General features: G+C 31.3%; 2 protein-coding genes across 2 annotated transcripts; both read left to right on the top strand.

The window, feature by feature from the left end:
• Positions 1-2,779: 2,779 nt before the first annotated feature.
• Positions 2,780-9,527, top strand: LOC115959218 (O-acyltransferase WSD1-like). Its single transcript, XM_031077539.1, has 7 exons — positions 2,780-3,013; positions 6,192-6,764; positions 7,003-7,069; positions 7,640-7,749; positions 7,986-8,195; positions 8,772-8,909; positions 9,108-9,527. Exons 1-7 carry the CDS (start codon positions 2,828-2,830, stop codon positions 9,285-9,287), a joined length of 1,464 nt encoding a protein of 487 aa, XP_030933399.1. The 5' UTR covers positions 2,780-2,827; the 3' UTR covers positions 9,288-9,527.
• Positions 9,528-12,146: 2,619 nt separating this feature from the next.
• On the top strand, positions 12,147-21,516 carry LOC115959215 (cyclic nucleotide-gated ion channel 1-like). Its single transcript, XM_031077531.1, has 8 exons — positions 12,147-12,231; positions 13,916-14,063; positions 15,142-15,547; positions 15,659-15,874; positions 16,860-17,149; positions 18,928-19,039; positions 19,886-20,197; positions 20,658-21,516. The coding sequence occupies exons 2-8, from the start codon at positions 14,020-14,022 to the stop codon at positions 21,159-21,161; spliced, it is 1,884 nt and encodes a 627-aa protein (XP_030933391.1). The 5' UTR covers positions 12,147-12,231; positions 13,916-14,019; the 3' UTR covers positions 21,162-21,516.
• Positions 21,517-22,326: the final 810 nt, after the last annotated feature.

Below are 22,326 nucleotides of genomic sequence, written 5' to 3'. Positions count from 1 at the left end.
TGCTATATATATGGTGAGTTGTGATAAAAATTGTGTGCGTATGTATGTTTTTTTTTTTTTTTTTTTTTTGTGGTCCTAGTATTTTTTTGGTTTTAAACTCTGATAACTCTATTGTAATTATCACCCCTCAGTCATCACCCATTTCATCGGTGTGGTACTATTAATGATTAATGTGATCCAAGTTTAACCAAAATAAATAGAAAGAAAGCGTCACTCAGCAGGTGGAACATCAACTTGATTGATATAACACAGGTACTTATGCGCACCAGCTCGGACAAATGAAATCGATGTCTATTAAACCTCCAACTCGCTTGCTTGAGTTTTATCATGTGGATCATCAATTATTCATAAGGTTCTGATAATACTTTTCTTAGTTCTTTGATTTTTTTTTTTTTTTTTTTTTTGGGTTTGTTTTGGATTTGCATTTAACTTATGAAAACTTAAGATATGTTTAGTACACAGTAATAATAATTACACTCTAATAGGAAATTAGGAATAAGTATTACAAATAATATAAGAATTACCAAGAATAGAATATTTATTCCTATGTACAGCTAAAGAATAGAATGGTCATATTAATTTAGACAAATTTTGCAAAATTCCAATTTTTAAAAAAAATATATATATTTGTACAGCATTCTATATATTTGAGAACTAAAGGTATTTAGACTTTTTTAAGTATTTGATTATTTCATTGAGTATATGTAATGACTTTATCTCAGATGCACCAAGTTATTATTGAAAAAAAATCGCTTAGGAGTGTCCCCAAAATGTTGGTAAGAGATTTTGAATCTAGTAAATGAGAAAAATATATATAATTAATAGTATTGTTTTATGTCGAAATTAATACCTCTATAAATATTAAATAAATAAATAAAACAAAATATAGAAAATAAAAGATAATATCTCCATGTTCGAGAGAGTGGTGCTTTGTCGAGACAAGTTGGTCGGTGCTGGTATGCTTCTGATATTATTTGAAATGGAGAATTTTAAGAAATTAAAACAAAAATAAAAGTCAATCATCAATGAAGAGTTCTGTACGTGGTGGTAGAACCCTAAGGAGACTTTTAAAAATATTAAAAATTAAATTTAAAACCTCATCAAATGCGGTGTTGGTATAACAACAGGAAAATTAAGGGTGGGCGAAAGCTCATCAATTAAGACTAGAACGACTCCTTAAAAAAATTACAGCAAAGAATAAACGAAGCTACCATAAAAATATTCTTCAAGCAATAAAGTGAAAATGAAGATGGATCAAGGATATGGAGAAAGGGTACGGCGAAAAAGTATTTTGTATTAAAATGATATTACGTCACCTATATCAAAATTATATAAATAAAAGACATGTTTGTAAAAAATAATTCTTTCACTAACAAATGTCTCACACTTATTAGATTTTGATACTATTGAACAACAAAGCTGTTGCAATTTGAACAACACTAATGCTGTGTCAGTACTGCTAGAAGTACACAATGTGGCTGTGTCATAGACTGTATTGTAATTGCTTTAGCTGGTATTGTATACCTATACTATAGTGTATATGTACTAGTACTACAAGTCTATCTACATTAGCATTGTATTGTATCAGAGTTAGTTAGTTAGGGATGAGTAGGATTGGATTGGCTAGCTGGCAAGGTAGTTATACAGCTGGCTTGAGAAGGCAGTTAGGAAGTTACAAATAGAAGCATTGAGCCTAATTCAATACTGAGTTTCAACTGCACTTTTTACTCTCCATTCTTTATTTGACAGCCCCTGCATATGTAATTGCATTCCTTTGACGCCATATGTGATATGTGGTAGACAGAAGCCCACCAAGCTAGCTTGCAAAGCCCTCTGATATTATCCCAGACTGTCTTAGACCTTAGTAAAGGCACATTGAAGAAAGAGATGGTCTCTGTCTTCAATACTGTACCTGCAGAAACCGCACATTTTGTCCACAGCAAGTCCCCCATTGTACCAATCTTTCCTTTGTTAGGAGCTTGTTTAGGATAGTCACCCAATTAATCCAACCAACAAAGGAGTGCCTAGGGATAGCTAGATTAAACACACCAGAAACCACCACTCTACATTATTAGCTTTAGTTCTTATTCAGTCAGCACAATGAAACTTGTGAGAGGTGGACCATAATTATTACTCATAATAAAAACACAACCAAACAATTGAATAGTTTTTTCTAAGAAATAATTATTCTATTGTGGAAAAATATAATAGATGCTCTGAGGGTATTGGATTAAGAAATATTTTTAAAATTTTGGTTTAAGAAATATTTTTAGAAACCTATTATAGGAAAAGAAAAAAAAAAATTACATTTTTTTTTTTTTATTTTTCATGAAAGTTGTATCAAAATTTTTCTAAAATAATTCATTAACAAATATTCTAAGAACATCCGTTAACTGGACTTTTATATATACAATGCATAAATCGTACCTAACATACATTATATCAAACCAACGTGCTTAACATTTAAAGCATAAATTAATCATGTAAAATTCAAGCACCATAAAGAGGTGTACAATAGAAAGAAGTATCCATTTCCTTAACTCTTTCCTCAATTATTGGACCAAACCAAATGGGAAATGGCATTTATTACGTAAAACAAAAGAAAGCGAATATGAGGCTAAATTGAAGCCACGTCGTTAAACTTAGAGATCGTGAGAGGAGCCAAAAAGGAAAAAATCACACAAATTGTGATAAAATTACAATGGCTGCCATTCCATTCGACTTCTATAAATGCAAACCATGCGTATGGATTCTTGAACCATCGGAGTGAAGCAACATATATAATATTGTGGTAAGGATAACCAGCAAGAGAGTAAGAGTAACAAAGATGGCTAACAGTGGGGCCTTGATCGGTGAGGAGGCTCTAAGTCCCGCAGCTCAGTTGTTTCAGTCACCAAGTCTGAACTGTTATATTGTTACAATGATAGGGTTCAAGACAAAGATCAATCCTAACTTCGTCAAAGCTGGTTTGGAGCAAACTTTGCTTAAGCATCCTCTGTTCTCTAGCAAGATAGTAAGAAAAATTTCTTTCCACAAATTAAGAAAAAAACCGTTGTTTGGTTCCCTACTCCTTTATTCCATTTCAATTATGTTCGGTTCAAAATGTCTCATATTAGTCATTAAACCAGTACAATATCATCCTTTATTTCATTTCACTTAAAATTCAATTTTTTTTTTTAATAATAAACTTAAAATTTAAGTTTATTTTAGTTTATTTCGGTCTAATTTGAGTATTTTAATTAGTATCGCATTTCAGCCTAGTATATATGTCTTTTGGTACGTAACTTAATAAAATTTTAATGTTGTAATGACTTTTTTTTTTTATTTGTCAATGATGATGGAGTGATTCATCATTTTTTTTATATTATCTTGCTTCATCATTTGTTTAAATATTAATCATGAAAAATGTTTATTTGAACTTCTTGATTTATTGTTTGAGAAGTTATTTAAGTCAATAAATTCATATACTTTTATATATATATATGTGTGTGTGTGTGTATTAAACAATTTCATTTCAATAATCAGTTTGGAACTAGACTATTACTAAAGCGAATAATTTACACATACTTTTATGTCAATAATACTATAATCACACACTTTTCCACAATTGTTTTATGTGGCAGATTATAAATGTTGGAAAAAAAATTGTGTCCATGTGATATTGATAGACAACCAATTACAATCTACCATATAGGACAGTTGTGACAAAGTATATGTAAAAGTGAGCAATACTAGAATTATTGATTTTATGCAAAACTAAGGAGTTCAACAAGTTTGACTGGTGGAGGTCCAAACCTGAAATTTTAAAATTTCTTCTATAACGTATGAACCTTTAATTTTTTTTAAGGCTTGGTCATTTTTGGGCCTACAAAATTCAGCTAATTCAAGGACACTAAAAAGCAAAAAAAAAAAAAAAAAAAACATTGGGTTGTTGAATTTTTGGCCCCAAAAGAACCGGTTAAACAAAAATATTCTTCCATTTTTTTTAATTATTTATCTTGTTATAATTTTTTTTTTTTTTTTATAGGCACAAGAATCATCTATCCTATACGATTACAAAGAGAATACAATTTTGTCCACTTTTTAATTGGTCATAAATACCCTCACATCCAACCACAATAAGTTTTAAAATTTCCAAATAATAGGGCTATATAAGGAAAATAATAAATTTCTAACACCTAAAATTTAGGTCCATATTAAAAATTTAAAATAGATTCCTATATTTCACACTTTTCGCAATATATAAATATGAAAAAAAATTCTTATGACTATGTATTTTTTTAATTAAAAGATAATTGTTATATGTACTTTAAACTATTTAGAGAGAGGATAAGAATAAGGAAGTGTTTATAACTTCTTAAAATTTTCTAATTTAAAAAAAGAAACCCTCTAAACACACCTATAGCTCATGTGAAGATGCAAGTAAAATATATTTTGATATATATATATATAAAAGAATGTCAATAATTATATTATTTTTTGTACATGCTCAATAACTTTTATGCACTAATTGTAATTTAGAAGATGAGAAAATTTTTATTTATGAGGAAATAAGATTTGAATCATGAATATCTCAATTAAAAATACCAGAAAATATTAGTTGACCTAAAGTTCATGATGTTATATATATATATATATATATATATATATGTATGTATATATTGAGTTACAACTTCTTTTTATTTCATTTTTTGGAGAAACAAGTTACAACTTACTTTAATATTAGAAAATTAAGAATTTATATTCTTATTCATACGCACACATACATATATATAATTATGTATATAATTTTATGAATTTTTCTTAACCGTTTTAATATTGAAGTTTCAAGTTTCAACCCCTAAGTAAAAAAATGGTTATACCATTGGGTAGACATGGCAAAACAGGCAGGTCAGGTCGGGTCAATCGGGTTGCGGGTCAAACGGGTCACAAGTCATTTAAAGCGGGTTAAAAACATGTTCGGGTCAATTGGGTTGCGGGTCGGGTCGGGTTGGGTTGACCCGTATTTCACATGATTTTTAAAAAAAAAAAATATTTATAATAAAGAAAACAACATGTATTTGCCATTTGGAAAGTTATGCAACAAATTACTTGATGTAAAATGCATTATTTTGAATTCACCACTTATATCAAGAATGAACTTAATTAAACTTATTATAACTTATTCAATAATTTTAAGATTATACAAAACCTAACATTGCTATCTAAAACAAAATAACACAAAAATAAGTAAAACAAATACACAAGTTTTATTTTTACACAATATCAACATTCCAAAATATAAAACAAAATTACAAATGACTTATTGGATAACTCATTTAATAAAGAATAAAAACATATTAGAAATTTACAATCTTAAAAATTAATTTTATAATCTATTATCAATTGTGGTTGACACTCTATTTCAATTGAGATATACATTAAAGTTTGATTGCTTACTTATTTATACACGGTCTCTTTTATGAATAGCATATCATTGTTAAGCAACACACACTCTAAGAAATATTATAATTTATTTTGAAAAACCGTTTATTTTGGACATAAATTGTTAAAAATATAGGTCTAAGCATTCATAATTTATGCTAATTTGATACTTTGGCTTCATTATTTTCACACCTGTGAATGTTTCTCATACATGTCTACAATTTTAAATTTATGTTTTTAATTTTACTGTAATTAGATTATCTTGACATGTACTTTATTATTTGATATCTAAAAATCTTTACTCATTACAGAATGCTCAACCATTTATCTTTCAATTAATTTGCATGCAGTTATGTAAATGTATTAATTGTTTCTTTAAAGCTCACAATAAACAATTAGAACAATATTGTCTTAATTTTACTTTTTTTTTTATCCAAAAAAAAATTTTAAAAATGGTTCAGGTTCGGGTCGGGTCGGGTCACGAGTTAACCCATTTTTGCTTCGGATAAAAAAAAAAACCGAGTTCGGGTTATGTATTTTTTGGGTCGAGTCGAGTCAAAAAATTTTGACCCGTTTTGCCATATCTACCATTGGGCTCAAAATGGGTCAATTCTTGATTTCTTTTAAATATATATAAATCCAAAAGAATATCTAATGTCACATAGTTTAAAATTTAAATAACTCTTACCTAAGAAAATATAATCTTAAATTTTATTTATCTATATATTATTAACAGCTTCTTCTTGTTTTTCAATTTATGGCAAAAGGTGGACGGCAAGGAGGGCAGGAATATGAAATGGACTCCAACTACTTTAAAATTAGAGAACCATGTTTTTGTTCCGAATTTGGATCCAAACATAGATCATCCAGATCAGTTTGTTGAAGACTATGTTTCAAATCTGACCAAAACTCCCATGGACCTGTCCAAACCATTATGGGAAATCCACCTCCTCAACGTCAAAACCTCGGATGCAGAGGCAGTCGGAGTATTTCGAATCCACCACTCAATTGGTGATGGTACATCTCTCACTTCACTTCTCATTGCATCTACTCGAAAAACCTCGGACCCAGAAGCATTGCCTACTGTTCCCATAAAGAAACGAGCTGGTTCAACCAATTCCAACACCACATTTTGGTGGCTATTATCCATTTGGTTTGTTTTGAGGTTGATTTGGAACACTTGTGTGGATTTTACGTTGTTCCTGGCAACTTTTTTGTTTCTGAAAGACACACAGAGTCCCATCAAAGGTGCACCCAGGTGTGATCTGACTACAAAGCGGTTCGCTTATCGTATAGTTAGTTTGGATGACATCAAGCTCGTGAAGAACGTGATGAATATGGTATGTTGACTAATTTTTTCGAGCTCGTTTGGGCCATAAAGGACCTCAAATTCTTCGAACTGACATTAATGATTATGGGCCATATCTGTGGTGCATATGCAATTTATGGTGTACCACATAAGCCATTCTTTCCTAGAAATGCTTTTATGATTATTTACCATCTTTACATTTTACAAAATGGGTTAACAAGATGAATTTTTTTTTTTTTTTGGTTGGCCTCGTGTGGATCATTTATCAGACAATCAATGATGTTGTACTGGGAGCAACACAAGCTGGTCTTTCGCGATATCTAGACAGGAGATATGGTAGGTTTTCTATAATTTACTTTTTTATTTTTTTTATGTCAATTTGGATAAAGCTTTTGTCTAATATTCTGGTGCATTTTAAAGGATACAATGAGACATATGATTAATCTTGATTACATGTTGCATCTGTGTCGCAGTGTACTAAAGTCTTAGATGTAAACCGAAGCCTATCAATTTATCTTATAATGTTTAGTAAAACCATTTTCATTTTCTAAATTTGAAAAGAATGTCATGTCCTTCAATGCAGACTTCAATCAAAAAAAAAAAAAAAAACTTCTATTGGGACATTTTTGTAATAAGCTTCCAAATTATGTTCAGATTTTTTTAGTAATTGCTCAATTTGTAGGTAACAATTGTGTCAAACATGCTGCTACAGAAATTATCATTTGATATATTTGTTCTTTCTCTCTAGAAACTTAACTATATTTGCTTGTATACTGTTGACTAAAGTCAATTGTTTTTGGGTCCTACCCAACTACTTTATTAATTTCCGTTGACAATCAAAGAAGAAAAAACTTTCTTCCTTAGTATAAACATTTAATAATCTCAAGAATTCGATGTATCACTCAGCAGCTGAGGATGAGAAAGATGGGGATATTAGTAATACTAATAATCTTCCAGAAAGTCTCCGCCTTAGAGCAATCGTTTTCGCAAATATAAGAGCAACTGCAGGGATTCAGGTTCATTACTTATCTCTTATTTTAAATACTATCCATTAGATTTTTAGTTATGTATTCGATTTCAAACAAAAAAGAATTGTGCATAAAAATTGTAGTGGAGATTACCACTTTCGAAATTTTGGACGCTTTTTAAAAATATTTCTTACATTTTGATTTGATTCAATGGATAATGAACTTGCGTCCTCTATATATGATTTGGATAAAATGTTTCCTCTCTGAATTTATTCGTTAAATAGGATATGGCTGAAATGATGGCAAAGGGATCCAAGGACAAGTGGGGAAATGAGATCGGTTATGTAATCTTCCCTCTCACAATTGCTTTACATGGTGACCCATTGGAACATATTGGGGAAGTTAAAGCCAAGATGGAACGAAAAAAGCTCTCACTTGAAGCTCAATGCACATTACCATTTTCTTGTAGTGTACTTAAAACATTTGGAGTTAAGGTGATTAATCTCCCTACGCCTTCTCAAACAAACAATGAGAAATTTAAGGCTAAATTGAACTGTGGTTAGGATCTGTTATCACTTATCACTGTGACATAACTCAATTACCAAACTCTATATAACTCAAGTTCAAATGTGTTCTATAAGGATTCTAATATTGTACATCGTTGGTACACATCAATTATTTCACTTTTTAAAATGTGGACATCACACGTGAAATTATGGATGCTGCATATATGATACTGAGTAACAATTTCACTTATTTCATAGCTAGTGTTAAATACTTGGACGTGCTTAACCTTGACCTTTTAAAAATTAAGCAAAAGTCGTTTAGTTTTGCTTAATTAAGTTCTTTTCTGTTAATTCAACTTAATCTTGTTATCAATTGCTTTAATTTTCTTTGACTAGGCTGTGCACTTTTTATGTAAAGAAATTTACAAATTTAGCATAGATATAGATAACTAATGATTAAAGTGTAACATTTTATGTTAATCAAAAGTATTGTCTTTATTGGAGGTATAATTTATAAGACGCTGAATTCTTGCTTGAGTAAAATTCTATTTACATTGTTGACAGGCAGCTGCTGCTCTGACACACACAGTTTTTACAAATACTACCGTGGCCTTTTCAAATGTGTGTGGTCCGCTAGAAGAAATTAGCTTCTTTGGCCATTCAATAGCTTTCCTCGCTCCTAGTATTTACGGGTTCCCTCATGTAAGTAGTCCAATAACCCTGATAATTTTCAGTATTAACCAATTCAATAAGCATGTTTTGCAATACTTGACATAGAACAGAATTTTCATGTTCACATATTTCATGCTCACCATGATGACATAGAACATTTTACTGATTTTTTGCTCTTCATCTCTCTTTCTAGTTCCTTAACAATTTTATTTGTGATTTCTTTTGCAGGCAATAACAATCCATTGCCAAAGTTATGCTGATAAGATGACCATTATTCTAGCAGTTGACCCGAATGTGGTTCCCGATCCCCACCAGCTACTTGATGATCTAGAGGAATCACTGCAACTCATCAAAGATGCTGCATTGAAAAAGGGTTCATCAATACTACTGTCTGAAAAGGAGGATTAGTTCTTAAGGAACACGATCTGTTAAGAATGCATTTATAATTTTTAGAGTGTTATGTAATATGTGGACTATAGTGTTATGTAATTTGTGGAACATTTCGTTTTCTGTCCTTAGTAGTGCTTTGATGTTGCAGCTCTGCTTCTTGTATTAAAGTTATGGTCCTGGTGTTGTTCTAAAATTAAGATGCTTGTAAGCTTGTTGTACTAATAGTCTGGTGAATGAATATTTTCATTCATAAAATAAAATAAAAAAAGTGTGCTTGTATAGTTTCAACGATTGTAGTTTCAATAACATTTAATTCACTTATTTAGTAAACATTATTTGGTTGCCTTATTAGTCTTACGTACCCACCATTTCGTTGCAGTATGTATCTTTGTTTTTCTCCAAGTGATAATACACAATTCCTCCAAGGGAATGGAAATTTTCTTTTTGTGCGTCAAAATATAAATTACATATCTCGTGTCTTAGTCCTAGTGTAGACGCACTAAACAGGAATATGAATATTGGGATTAATGATTAATGTTACATGACACTAAACAAATTATATTAGGGATTAATGTTACAAGACACTAAACAATTGATATCACTCTTCCCCTACCTAGCAAAAAAAAGATATCATTCTTCCCATTGAAGGATTTTAACCACAGACTTGTGCTTTATAGTTGTTGAAACATAGCAATTGGCCTGACTTTCCTTTGGGGGAAAAAAATTTCAAAAAATAAAAAAATTAAACAGCAATCTACCATTTTTAAACCACCTTCGAGAAAGTATTTGGTATTAAATGATACTACAACAACTATATTAAAATCCAATAAATAAGAGACACATGTAAAAACAAAAAAAACAAAAAACCTACTTACACACTTGAAAGTAGTGGTGGAAAGGCAAGAAAGTTGATATAATCAGTTGACACGCATGTCTCCCAGTTGTTGAATTTTGATATAGCTGACATGATATTATCAGCTACTAAATACTCAAAAAAAAAAAAAAAAAGGTAAATTCCACAAACCTACCCTGAGGTTTGGAATAATACCAATTAAGTCCAAAACATTCTAAAACCTACCAATTTAGTCCTCAAAAGACAATTTTATCCCTACCCTTCAATGATAATACCAATCTTCCTCTTCTTCCTTCTCTCTCTCTCTCCGTTCCTCTCCCCTTCTCTCTTCTCTCTCTCTTTCTCAGATCTCTCTCTCAAAACCCACCGCCCAACAAACCCATATCACCCACAGCCACTAGAAAAGTCACTAACCACCACACTCATATCATCTTCTCCGGCAATAATTCTGGCATCGTTGACCGGGAACGAAAGGCTACTCTGGCGAATCGAGCAGTACAGTCTCTCGGCGTCAAGAGGAACGGTGCTCCGAATCAAAACATGTTGAAACTCATCCTCAAGCCGAGACATCGCATGCTGAATCGCCGAATAAGCCTGATTCACAATCTCCGAATCGGACCTCACCGAATGGAAGGAGAAGTTTTTTGTTTTGTCTGAGCTGACATAAATAAATCTTACAATTTTATGGATGATTATTCTGTAATTTTATCATGTGTATATGTATTGGTTTCTTGAAAAGTTAGTGGATGTTTTTGGGTTTGATTTAAAAATGGGTTCTTGGTGGTGAATGTTTTGTTTAAATGTGTTGAATTTTGTTGGTTTGTAGAGTAGGTTTCTGGGTTTGATTAAAAATGGGTTTTTGGTGGTGAATGGTTTGTGTATATGTGTTGAATTTTGTTGGTTTTATAGGGTATGTTTCTGGGTTAGATTAGAGATGGGGTTTTGGTGTTGAATAATTTTGTGTTGGTTTTAACAGAGTAAAAGAAGAATTTATAAGAAAAGAAAGGAATGGCGGAACATGGATTGGAAAGGAGCCAAACAGTTGATCTCAAGAAGCATCTTTTTGGGATTATCCCTACCCTTCAGTGATTTTTGAGAGAGAGAGAAAGAGAAGAGAGACGGGGACATGAATGGAGACAGATTAGAGAAAGAGAAAAAAACTTAGGGACAAAATTGTCTTTTAAGGACTAAATTGGTAGGTTTTAGAATGTTGTGGACCTAATTGGTATTTTTACAAACCTTAGGGTAGGTTTGTGGAATTTACCCAAAAAAAATGGTAAGCTTTTTAAGAGCTCTTTATTGTTATTCAAAATGTTTCCGAAAGGCCCATCAAAAATAATTTGGATGAGCCCAGATTAGTACAAAATGAACCTCCTAACCTCCAGGTCCAGGCCACATCTCCTCATTTTCCCATGTGTTGGTCTTTCCTTGTAGCGCATGAGCTTGGTCCATGCAGCGAAAGGAAGATGGAAATAACATAAAAGGTGGATCAGCCGAAGCTTCTTTGGTAGATTGGAATTGGGCTTTATCCTTGGGCTGAATTACTAGTTCCATTGTACCTTATGACGCACATAAAACAACTTTCCTTTCAAATGGGCTGCCGAGTGGGCCTTCAATCTTTTTATTTCTTTGTGTACTGATTTGTCCTGGTCTTTGTTGACAAATGGAGCTCATGGCCCATGGGCCTTGGGTCTCACTTTACTGGTTGTGACAAAAATGCCCCTCACACAAATTAAAAGCTTCATCAAGCAGCCAGCCATGGTTGAGCACTTGAGCTTGACTTAGACAAAGAGATGTTCTGCGCATTTTCTCCGTAAGATTTTGTTTAATTGGTAAACCGGTGACGATCTTGACTGACCAATAAAATACAAAATTGTTTCCTCTAATAAAGAAGATAAAGTTGATTTGACTGACAAAACTAGAGAGAGTAATTACTCTTTACGCGTGGCCGTGTGGGTCATAGTACTTCACTAGCAAATTATGGGAACTGCTCAGCAGTTGCCTTCTCTGTTAATTGCATCTTCCTCACATTGTCATTATAAAAATCCTATCAGAACTCATCGTGAAACTCCCGCTAAGGCCGAGTTCTACAAGTTTTCAGGCTTCACTGTAAGTATATTCACTTCTCTCTCCTCTCTGATAGTATATGCATATGTGTAAAGTACTGTAATTGTGTTAAATTTGTATTGTTTGCTTTTATCATGCTGAAACAACAATCAAACTGTTTTTTTTTTTTTTTAAACGATTGAGATCTGTGTCTCTTTCAAGGACTGATAGTAAAAGGTCATTTTTAACCTCAACCATTATACCTATCTTTTTCTTTTTTCTTTTTAATTTTTAATATTTTTACCGTATATTTTTGTGCCACAACTATGCAACAATTGTGATACATGAAGTTATGAGTGGTAAAAAAATCTGTAGAAATTTTGTAATTTTGTGATAACGAGGTACAATTAATTATAGCATATTACATAAAATAATTGTGATAAATTGTGTGATTTGAGAATTTACTCCAATAATAAATGAGGGTCTTTTTTTTTTTTTAATTGAAAAAGGTAGAAAAATGAGGGTCCTTTTGAAACAAAAAAAAAGTGTCTAATGGGGCCCATTTGAGAAGTACATGTGAAATTTATTATTAAAACTGTTGTATCATATCATTACTCTTCGTATCATCTCAGACATGATTATCTTAAAATAATCCTTACTATATATTAATAAAAAGATTTTAAAAAAAAAATTGTTCTTCTTAATAAAATATTCTTTACTTTCAATAAACTTTTTATAAAAGTTTCATAATCTTTAATTAATATAAGAATCTTATTGGTTTCTTGAACAGTCAATACATTTTACTTTTATTTTTTTAACTTTTTCATTTTCACATTCTAGCACGACCAAATGTTACATTTTAAAAATTCTGTAGTTTTGATACTATATATGTTAAACTACTAATTGTTTCAAAAGATTAAAGTTTCAACAAAAAAAAAAAAATTATTGATTTAATCATATGCTTCCAAGTTTTAGCACTTCTCCACCTTTAGATTGAGAATAATTAGTTAATTGACCACATCCTAAATTTTATCTTTATTTGGATAAGTTTTACCTTTGGAAAAAAGAAATTTGAGATGTTTATATAATTTTGTCTTCAAAAAAAATTTTAAGTAAAAGTTATGATTTATGGAATTTTTTTAAAACTAAAGTCAACAGTCAAGGTCTCCTCTCATTATTGACTTATTGTTAGCTGTCATGCATTCCACTTTTCTAATTTACCATTTATATTAAATTGAGTGGATGTAGTTGAAGTTGAAAGTTGGAGACCTACAAAGAGAATGGTGTTGGTGACAATGTGACATGGTTATTTGATTTATAAGTTAACCATACAAAGTTTTGGTTTGGATTTACCCAAAAAAATAAATTTGGTTTGGTGTAAAAGAAATATAGGATTTGTAAAAAAATAAATAAAATAAAATAAATCGATTATACTGTGTAAAAAACCGACGAATTTTATTTTTAATATTAAGTTATTTTGATCAAATAATCATAATTTCTTTTAATTTCGAATTTTTATTTATGGGTTTTTCAGTCTTTTGCCTAGAAATTTAAAGGAAGAAGTCAATCGATGGTTTCAATTCCTTTCTGTGCAAGTTTTTGTTTGCATGTGCATCTAGCTCATAAATTTTGCCGCTAAAGTGAAAGAGCAATATTAGTTCTGTCAATTAGGTAGCATGGTCTTGAGAGGTTGCACTTTAATGCAAATGAATAATGAAATTTCTATAATCTGTTTCGCATTTTTCAGGGATCAAAATTCGTACTTTGTGGTAAGATTTGTTACGTCTATACGTAAATCAGAGGCCAATCTTTATTTTTGGACATTGCCTAGCTCGTTGAGAAGCTTTAAGTATGAGCTTCCGTGTGAATCGGATACAGAATGGTGAAAGCTTTAGGTATGATTCATTATGCTTAGTTTATTCTTCTTTTCATTCCTTTTAATTTTCTGCTTCTCCCTATAATCCTATGTGCTAACAATAGCATATATAGTTCTTACTTCTTATTTGGTCAGTTGTGTGATAATCTATAATTTAGTTACAACTTAATTTCTGTTATCAGTGTAAACATTTTTCTACAGAAACTTAAAGACCATTTTTTTTCCTTGAAGGATGAGAAATGATTTTATTAACAACAAACAGAACAAGAAGCAGCAACTAATTACACAAAGCAGGCAATACTAAACAAGCAACATGAAGTAGATCACCCCACATCTATCAATAGAACACATATATAGCATAATGTCCTGTTTAGGACAAAATTCTTAACTTTCTTACACCAAAACAGGTGACATCAAACATCAGCCATAATAGCTTGGAACAACTCCAAATGTTCTTCCTTTGCCTCGAAAAATTATCGCATTACGATCAAGCCAAATGTGATAAATAGTAACACCAAGAGCCAGCTTGCATATAGTCTTCTTAAAACTCTTCCCATTTAATTTCCTCAAAGCCCAATTAACTTTGTCAAAGTTCTAAGTCAGAAAAGAAGAAGAGAAGCACCTGCACATGAAGTCTAACACTAAAACGACAGTAGTATATATATAAAACTACTGTAGTTTAGTTGTTTTAATTGTTCTCACATGTAAACCACGTGTCTCTACCACACTTGCTTGTGACTGACTTTAGCTAATAGTTTGGAAAGGAGGGAAAGTATGGCATTTTGGATTTGAAGGACCCGATGTTAAAAAAAAAAAAAAAACCAAGAAGAAGAAGAAGGAAATAGAACAATGTCCTATTTGTTGGTGGTGCCACTCATGTCATGAGATGCAAGCAAGTCAATTTCAACTATTAATCCAATATTTAGAGGACTGAATTAATGATCTAACCAAGAAAAAAATATATACGGCTTTGGTTCTTCAACTTCAATGGTGTTATATAGTGCCTATGACATTTTTCTTCATTGTACGTTTTTCATGTTCTAGTTGCACCATAGAAGTTTCACTAACTAATTTCAAGATGCTATGTTTTTGTTCAGTAAGGTGGGGCAACACTTGCATAATGTATTTGACATTGAAGGGCAACATTCCAGGACACGCAGAAATCCTGACCCGCATCACAGGTTCTCTCAAACGTGGAGTATAATATTTAGACTGTCGTGTGTGATTGCAGTGTCATTAGATCCTCTGTTCTTTTATGTTCCTGTGATCAACGAAGAAAAGAAGTGCATTGAGTTAGACAAAAAGTTGAGGACCTTAGCTCCTATATTACGAACTTTCACTGATATCATTTGCATTATAAATATTGCATTGCAATTTTATAATGGTTATATAGATGAAACCTCCGGAAAAGCTACATTAATTAAAGATCCTAGGAAAATAGCAAGGAGGTATTTGTGGCCATACTTGGTAATAGACATTCTCGTTCTTCTTCCTATCCCACAGGTAAGGCAGAGCTTTTTCTCGTACCAATAATGATTGTTTTGTTTATACTAACATTGACCTCTACTATTAGATTCCATGCCTTGACTCTAAACTTTGCTGTAATCTGTACAGGTGGCAATTTTAATTCTTTTCCGAGAAGTGAGAGGTTCAAAAGCTTTGGGTATAAGAAAGTATTTGACTGCTGTTCTTCTCTTCCAATATGTGCCAAGAATTATTCAAATCTACCTATCCTGGAAAGATCCTATGAGGAAAGCCAACAGATATGCTAAATTCCCCATATGGTTTAAAGCTGCATTCAATTTCTCGCTGTACATTATTGCCAGTCATGTAAGTTTGATTATGTCCTGATTTCTTAATTTTTTTTGGATAATTTGATAGTTGGAGAGGGGAATTTGAATACTGAATGTTTTAGTTAGAAATAACATATAGTGTCAACCATTTGAGTTATAAGGTTTTTGGTGATACCTTGACGACTAGTATTAATTTTTTTTACTGAGGCTTTCTTGAAAAGATTATGGAGTTCAGAAGTACCAATCTTAGTGAATCAAAGCATTTATCATCGCTGACTCTAACTAGCCTTTTGAGGATCCAACCTAAAATTTATGATTAGGTCTTGTTATTGTGTTATGGATTTAACATCTTATACAAATGCCTGTAGAATTCTCACACTCCTTGAGGGTGCTCAAAAAAAAAAAAAACAAAACAAAACAATAGGTGTATAATATAGTTGGTATGAAAGCCACTTCACTTGGGGAAATGTAAGCAAACATTAAGCAAAACCTCTGCTTTGGCATCCAACAATAGGGGTACAAGACCAACCATATGATCCCACCACCAAAGCCTTACTAATTCCTTAAGAAATAATGGATGCATTCTTCCAGTAAATTAATTGGATGCCTTTATGACTAATCTATACAGGGTAAGTATTTTTTCCTGCAATAAATTTGATGCCCCTGCATAACTTCCTAAGTATTTTTCCATTGGTTGCAAAAGTTTTAAATAAATTTGAGAATAAATATCTAGATATATACAATAAAATTCAGCTTCAAAAAAAGATATATACAATAAAATTATGAGCCCTGAGCATTAATAATCACGTTATAAGAATGATTTATTGTTGATACTTTTTATAGTTTTTGTTCTTTTAGAGAAACTAGAGAAGAAGTTTCTTATCCGCATAATTATATTTTTCCCTTGTTATTATTATTATTATTTTTTTCTTCTGAATAGAATAATTTGGCTGTTACAATTGTTATTATCTGATTCATGAAAAAGTAATTGATGTTCAATGCTCGCTGGTGTTTAATTCCAGGTCTTGGGAGCCCTTTGGTATTTGCTTTCTATTGAGAGAGAGACGGCTTGTTGGCACATAGCCTGTCAAAAACAACCTGGATGTGTTGGTAGTTCTTTTAACTGTGATGATCACAGTTTAGGAAATCACTCATTTCTAACAGATTCTTGCCCTATAAATACACCAAATACAACGGATATGCCCTTTGATTTTGGAATATTTCATGACGCCCTTCAATCTGGTGTTGTGCACTCCAAAGATTTCCCACAAAAATTCTTTCAGTGTTTCTGGTGGGGCCTGCGAAACCTAAGGTTTGTTCATATTAGACTCTTTACAATTTTCATTTTGTCATTTCAGAATAGTTTTGAGGAAAATTATTAGTTTACATGAACACATATAGTACGCTCTTCATACACTTTACATTTACTATTTTCATATTGTCATTTGAGAATAGTTTTGAGGAAAATTATTAGTTTACATGAACACATATAGTATGCTCTTCATACACTTTACATGGTATTGTTCATGTAAACTAATAATTTTCGTAGTTTTTATTAAAAATTAACTAATTATATTCGATACACATTTAGTATGCTCTTCATAAAGAATATAAGTTTTTAGGAATTAGTGATGTGTATAGAATAACTTGTCATACTTTCCTTTAAAAGTTACTATGGCTTTTAAGTGGGTTTGTGATATATATGCCTTTACAAAATTTTATTAGGAGAAATACATGAGTAAGAAAATATGAAAGGCTTAAGGATCTACTCACTCAAGGAGATTGAAGGACACACTCAACCTCTTTAATGATATATATTGAGAGAGACTTGGTCAACTTCTTTTAACATTCTACTTTAAGGCAGACTTCCCCTCAAATAAAAAAAAAAAAAAATTAAGGCAAAGACTACTTATTTATTTTTAGTTTATACTCACCTGAAAAAATCATATTCTATCATTGTATTCATATCTGCATACTAATGTAGTATTCAAGATCAGGTTGAAAGATCAAGTTTTTCTCTTACATAGATAAACCATATGTCATTTTTATCAACTTCAAGAGATCAAGATAATAAATAGGTACTTTGGTGCATTTCAGTCCATTTTAGTCTAATTAGATTCACTTCAGTCCATTCCGTCCACTTTCTTCCATTTCAGTCCACTTTGGTCCAATTTTGTCCATTCGGTTCAATGTGGTCCACTATGGTCCACTTTTGTCCATTTCGGTCCGTTCTATTCATTTTGGTCCACTTCGTTCCATTTTTGTCCAATACGGTCCACTTTGATTCATTTCGGATGAGTTTAAATTAAAAATAAATAAAGTTGTTATCTTTTTATTCTTTGATTCTCACATACGATCCTATTTTATTATAAATATAATATATAATGATTTAATGGTTTTCTATTACATAATATGATTAGGATAATTTAGTGTTTACAATTATACTTTTCATTTTGAATATTCTTCTCATTATATTTTATTTTATAAATTTGCCATTCTTTCTCATGATTACAAATTTCAAAATCACAAGGGAAAGTATACTTTTAATTTTTTCCTTTTTTTATTATTTTTTATTATAGATAGTCACCACTCACTATCACTCTCTAGACAATTTTGGATTTCCTGTAATGAATGTTAGAGTTTCCCTAGACACACTGATTATCTTGAAGAAGAAGACAAAGGCATAATTTTGATATAACTTAAGCTCAATAATCATACATATGATAATATTCTCACTTTTGACCTATAATTTGCTATTTCATCTTTGGAAAATGCTAGAATTATAAACTTTTTTACTATAATTTTCTTTTTCTTTTTTGGAAAAATTTACTCATACACCTAAGGTCCTAAACAGACTCAAACCCACAATCTCGACCACTAATTATCACTATTTTTTGTTTCCTTATCTAGAGCCCAAGTATAGATGTTTACATCCTGTCTTAAGTCTTAACTTATTCTTTTCCACGGAAAGCTCATAATTAAATTTCTAGTTTATGTATAGTAGGTAAAAAAAATTTCTTCTTTGATAGTATAGTTATAATTTCTAAGATTAGTGTATCTCTAATATATTATAGTGCAACGTTTTTGCAGCACTCTTGGTCAAGGTCTCCAAACAAGTAACTATGTCTGGGAAAGCTGCTTTACAATTCTTATCTGTATCTTTGGATTGCTATTATTTTCATATTTCATTGGAAATTTGCAGGTTAGTCACAATTTTTTTCTTTTCTTTTTAAAGCTTAGGACTTTCAATTATACAAATACGAATTGAGACCTTTTCTTTATACTGGATTGTATCAGTCAATACCAAGTATAAACTAGTTCAGATGATGATTGGCATTTTAAATTTTTGTTAAGGAAAATGATAACGGATATTTTTAGCGCAATTGTTAATAATCTATTTAAAGAAAGTTTTTATGGGAAAAAAATAAAAATAAAATAATGTTTTAATAATTTTTTCAATTTCCCATAAAAGTAGTGTCAAAACTTTCCTAAAATGGATTGTTAGTCATTATCCCAAAGGGACTCGTTAGTAAGACCCTTTTGTTAATGATAATTTTTATAAAAAAAATTCTGTTAATAATGATATTTTTATTCTCTTTTTGATGAAATGTTATAATCCTTTAATATATTTAGTTTTAAAGAGATTGTATGAACTTATCATATTTATGAGGAGTTGTTATTTTGTATTGTTAAATACACACACATATAGTGTGTGTGATTTGTTGGAATACTAAATATCTCAATATCTCATTCTAATCACAGGAATAGTTTTTGAAACTTAATTTTGATTTAATTCTACGAATTCCAAACCTACAGGCTACAATTAAGGTTATGAAACATAAACCTTTTGTCACCAAGCTATAAGGTCGGTATTAGATTAACTCTATCTTATGGCAATGAATTTGTCACAATGAGTCATTCTCAAAAAAAAAAAAAAATTAAAATGTTACAGTGAACACAGTAACATACACACAAGCAAATATATACTTTTTTGTCAATCTGATATAAGATTTGACAAATTGAACTTACCGGTAGAAGTGGGGCACAGTTATACATGCAGTTGGAAACTGCAAGATCGGAGAAGAAAAGAAAGAAGATGAAGCAGGAAAGAGAGAAGAAGGAAGAGGAAGAAAGAATGAAGATGGAGGAGAAGTTGGAGATGGAGGAGAAAAAACAAACAATAGGAATATGGATGTTCAAATACAGGCTTCCTGGAGAAATGAAAAAACAGATTATGCAGAACATAATACCCAGATTGGAAAGAAAAAAAGATGTTTGTGTGGAGAACCTGTTTTGTTATCTTCCTGAAGATATAAGCAATGCAGTAAAACGCTACCTCTGCTTGGATCTACTGAAAAAAGTGAGTTCATATAACTTGATCCCAAGTTCCCGTCTATCTCTCTCTCTCTCCCTCTCTATATATATATATATATATATATATATATATTTTTTTTTTTTCCCTTTTTATACTAGTAGCTATTATAAGGTGTACTATATTCTGCCCTCAATTATGACTTGATTCAAGGAACAATACTTAAGTACTCTTGAAAGTATAAAAAATGATGCTCTCTCTTCTCACATTCATGGTGAATCTATTATAAATATGAGAGAAGGAAGTACCGTTCCTTCGGGCCTAAGAATTTTCCTGAATACAAAACATCGATTAACCTTGATTCAAGAAATAATCAAGATTATAACAACCCTTTCCAGTGTAAATTACATTATTATATTGTGTATAGATAATACATTATAGATTTGCTCAGTGTGTTTGTAAATCTCCAAGCACTATTCATCTTGATTGTTTTTACTCTTTGGGGTAGGTGCCAGTGCTTCAAAACATGGATGAACAATTATTGAAAAATATATGCGATTCTCTCAAGCCAGTCTACTACAAAGAGCGCAGCTACATTGTTCGGGAGGGAGATCCAATTGATGCAACGTTTTTCATTACAGATGGCATCGCATGGGCCTATACATCCAGTAATGGTGAAGCAAGTAGCTCCTCCTCACACGCTGAGCGTCTAGAAAAAGGTCACTTCTTTGGAGAAGAACTTCTTGAACTGGGTTTGTCTAAACTATCCAGACTCCCCCTATCTCCAAGAACCGTCAAAACTCATGGACCAATTGAAGCCTTTGCTCTAATGGATGAGGACTTGAAGAAAATAATCTCCAAGAACTGGATGCATATAGGTAAAGAGCAATTGGAACCCTTTGCAGCTTATGTGGTACAAGCAGCCTGGCGCCGGCATCGTGAAAATAAGAATCTTGGAAGGTCCTCCCATGGCGGCAGATACTTGCCGAGTTTAGGTACACAAGGCAATTGAACTGCTCGTTCAAGAGGTCCATGTATCATGCATGTTGTGTAAAGGAAATTCTCAACTGGATATCTTTTCGTGATTGTAGACTTGCTAGTTGTTTAGATTATTTGGGAAAATAAATCTCTCTTAGAATCTAGCAAGTGTTGATATAAGGATGATTTGCTTTTATTTAATTTCTTTGCTGAAAAATGAGGCTTGTATCTTCAACCGTGGTTTTATTAGAAACCAAGCAGAGCAGTAGAGTAAGTTTAGGTCAAAATGTAGTCAGAACAAAAAGTTTATGCTTTTCCTATATGCTTCACTTCTTGAAAAAGATTACACAATTTGTTACAAGAATTATTTGAGCAAGATTATAGGTAAGCTGAGATATACTAGTAAGAGTTCAAGTAGTTATTTCTTGAAGGGTATATTCTTGCGACTAGTACCTACATACATATATTAAATTATGGACCCCACTTAGTCACATGTATAGCTCAAATCAAATTTGTACCTAGGTACGTACGAAAGTAGTTACAATTGGAGCTCTCCATAATGATTGACGTTGTACAGGTTTAATGTGTATTCAACATACCCACACAATACATAATTATACAATTTAATGAAATAAAAATGACACGTATTCCATAAAAGAGAAAAACATTGAGAAAATATACTTTTCACTTTTAAAAAAAAAAAATTGTTTATAAGAAACTTTTTTCAATATCGTCCAACAATACTTGCCTATCTCTTCATATTTTTGACAATAATGGAACCGGGGTTTAATTTTTTTGAGGACCAAAGCATAGATTTTAAAAACTTTCATCATTATTCAATAATTAATGAAATTATACTAAAGATTCAATACTAGAGTAATGCATTAAAATTGATAAAATTTAAAAAACAAAATCCGAAGTATATATTTCTTAAATGGAACTCAACCATCTATCAAAATGAAACTCATTTTGATTATATTCTTTTTAACCGTTAACGACACTCAGTGTCATCAATTCTTTGAAGGTTTTTTACATAGTAGTTTCTAGGTAAAATAGTTTGGCCTTCTAAAATATTTAGTAGGCATTGAAGTTACTTGCTCTAAACATTGGATTTATTTGTCTCAATGCAAATATGCCTTGGAAATTCTACATGATACAAAGCCTCATCTTAATGTGGCATATTTGAAGTATGCTCCCAA

Source organism: Quercus lobata, chromosome 9 (assembly GCF_001633185.2).
Source record: "Quercus lobata isolate SW786 chromosome 9, ValleyOak3.0 Primary Assembly, whole genome shotgun sequence".
Classification (NCBI taxonomy): Eukaryota; Viridiplantae; Streptophyta; class Magnoliopsida; order Fagales; family Fagaceae; genus Quercus; species Quercus lobata.
The sequence above is the reverse complement of the archived record's forward strand: the minus strand, read 5'-3'. Positions and strand labels throughout refer to the sequence as shown.

Coding starts and splice junctions, on each gene's coding strand:
- LOC115959218 (XM_031077539.1), top strand. CDS start 2,828: ATGGCTAACAGTGGGGCCTTGATCGGTGAGGAGGCTCTAAGTCCCGCA. Junction 6,765..7,002: donor TGAAGAACGTGATGAATATG/GTATGTTGACTA, acceptor ATCATTTATCAG/ACAATCAATGATGTTGTACT. Junction 7,750..7,985: donor GAGCAACTGCAGGGATTCAG/GTTCATTACTTA, acceptor TTCGTTAAATAG/GATATGGCTGAAATGATGGC.
- LOC115959215 (XM_031077531.1), top strand. CDS start 14,020: ATGAGCTTCCGTGTGAATCGGATACAGAATGGTGAAAGCTTTAG. Junction 14,064..15,141: donor CAGAATGGTGAAAGCTTTAG/GTATGATTCATT, acceptor GTTTTTGTTCAG/TAAGGTGGGGCAACACTTGC. Junction 20,198..20,657: donor GCTTGGATCTACTGAAAAAA/GTGAGTTCATAT, acceptor TCTTTGGGGTAG/GTGCCAGTGCTTCAAAACAT.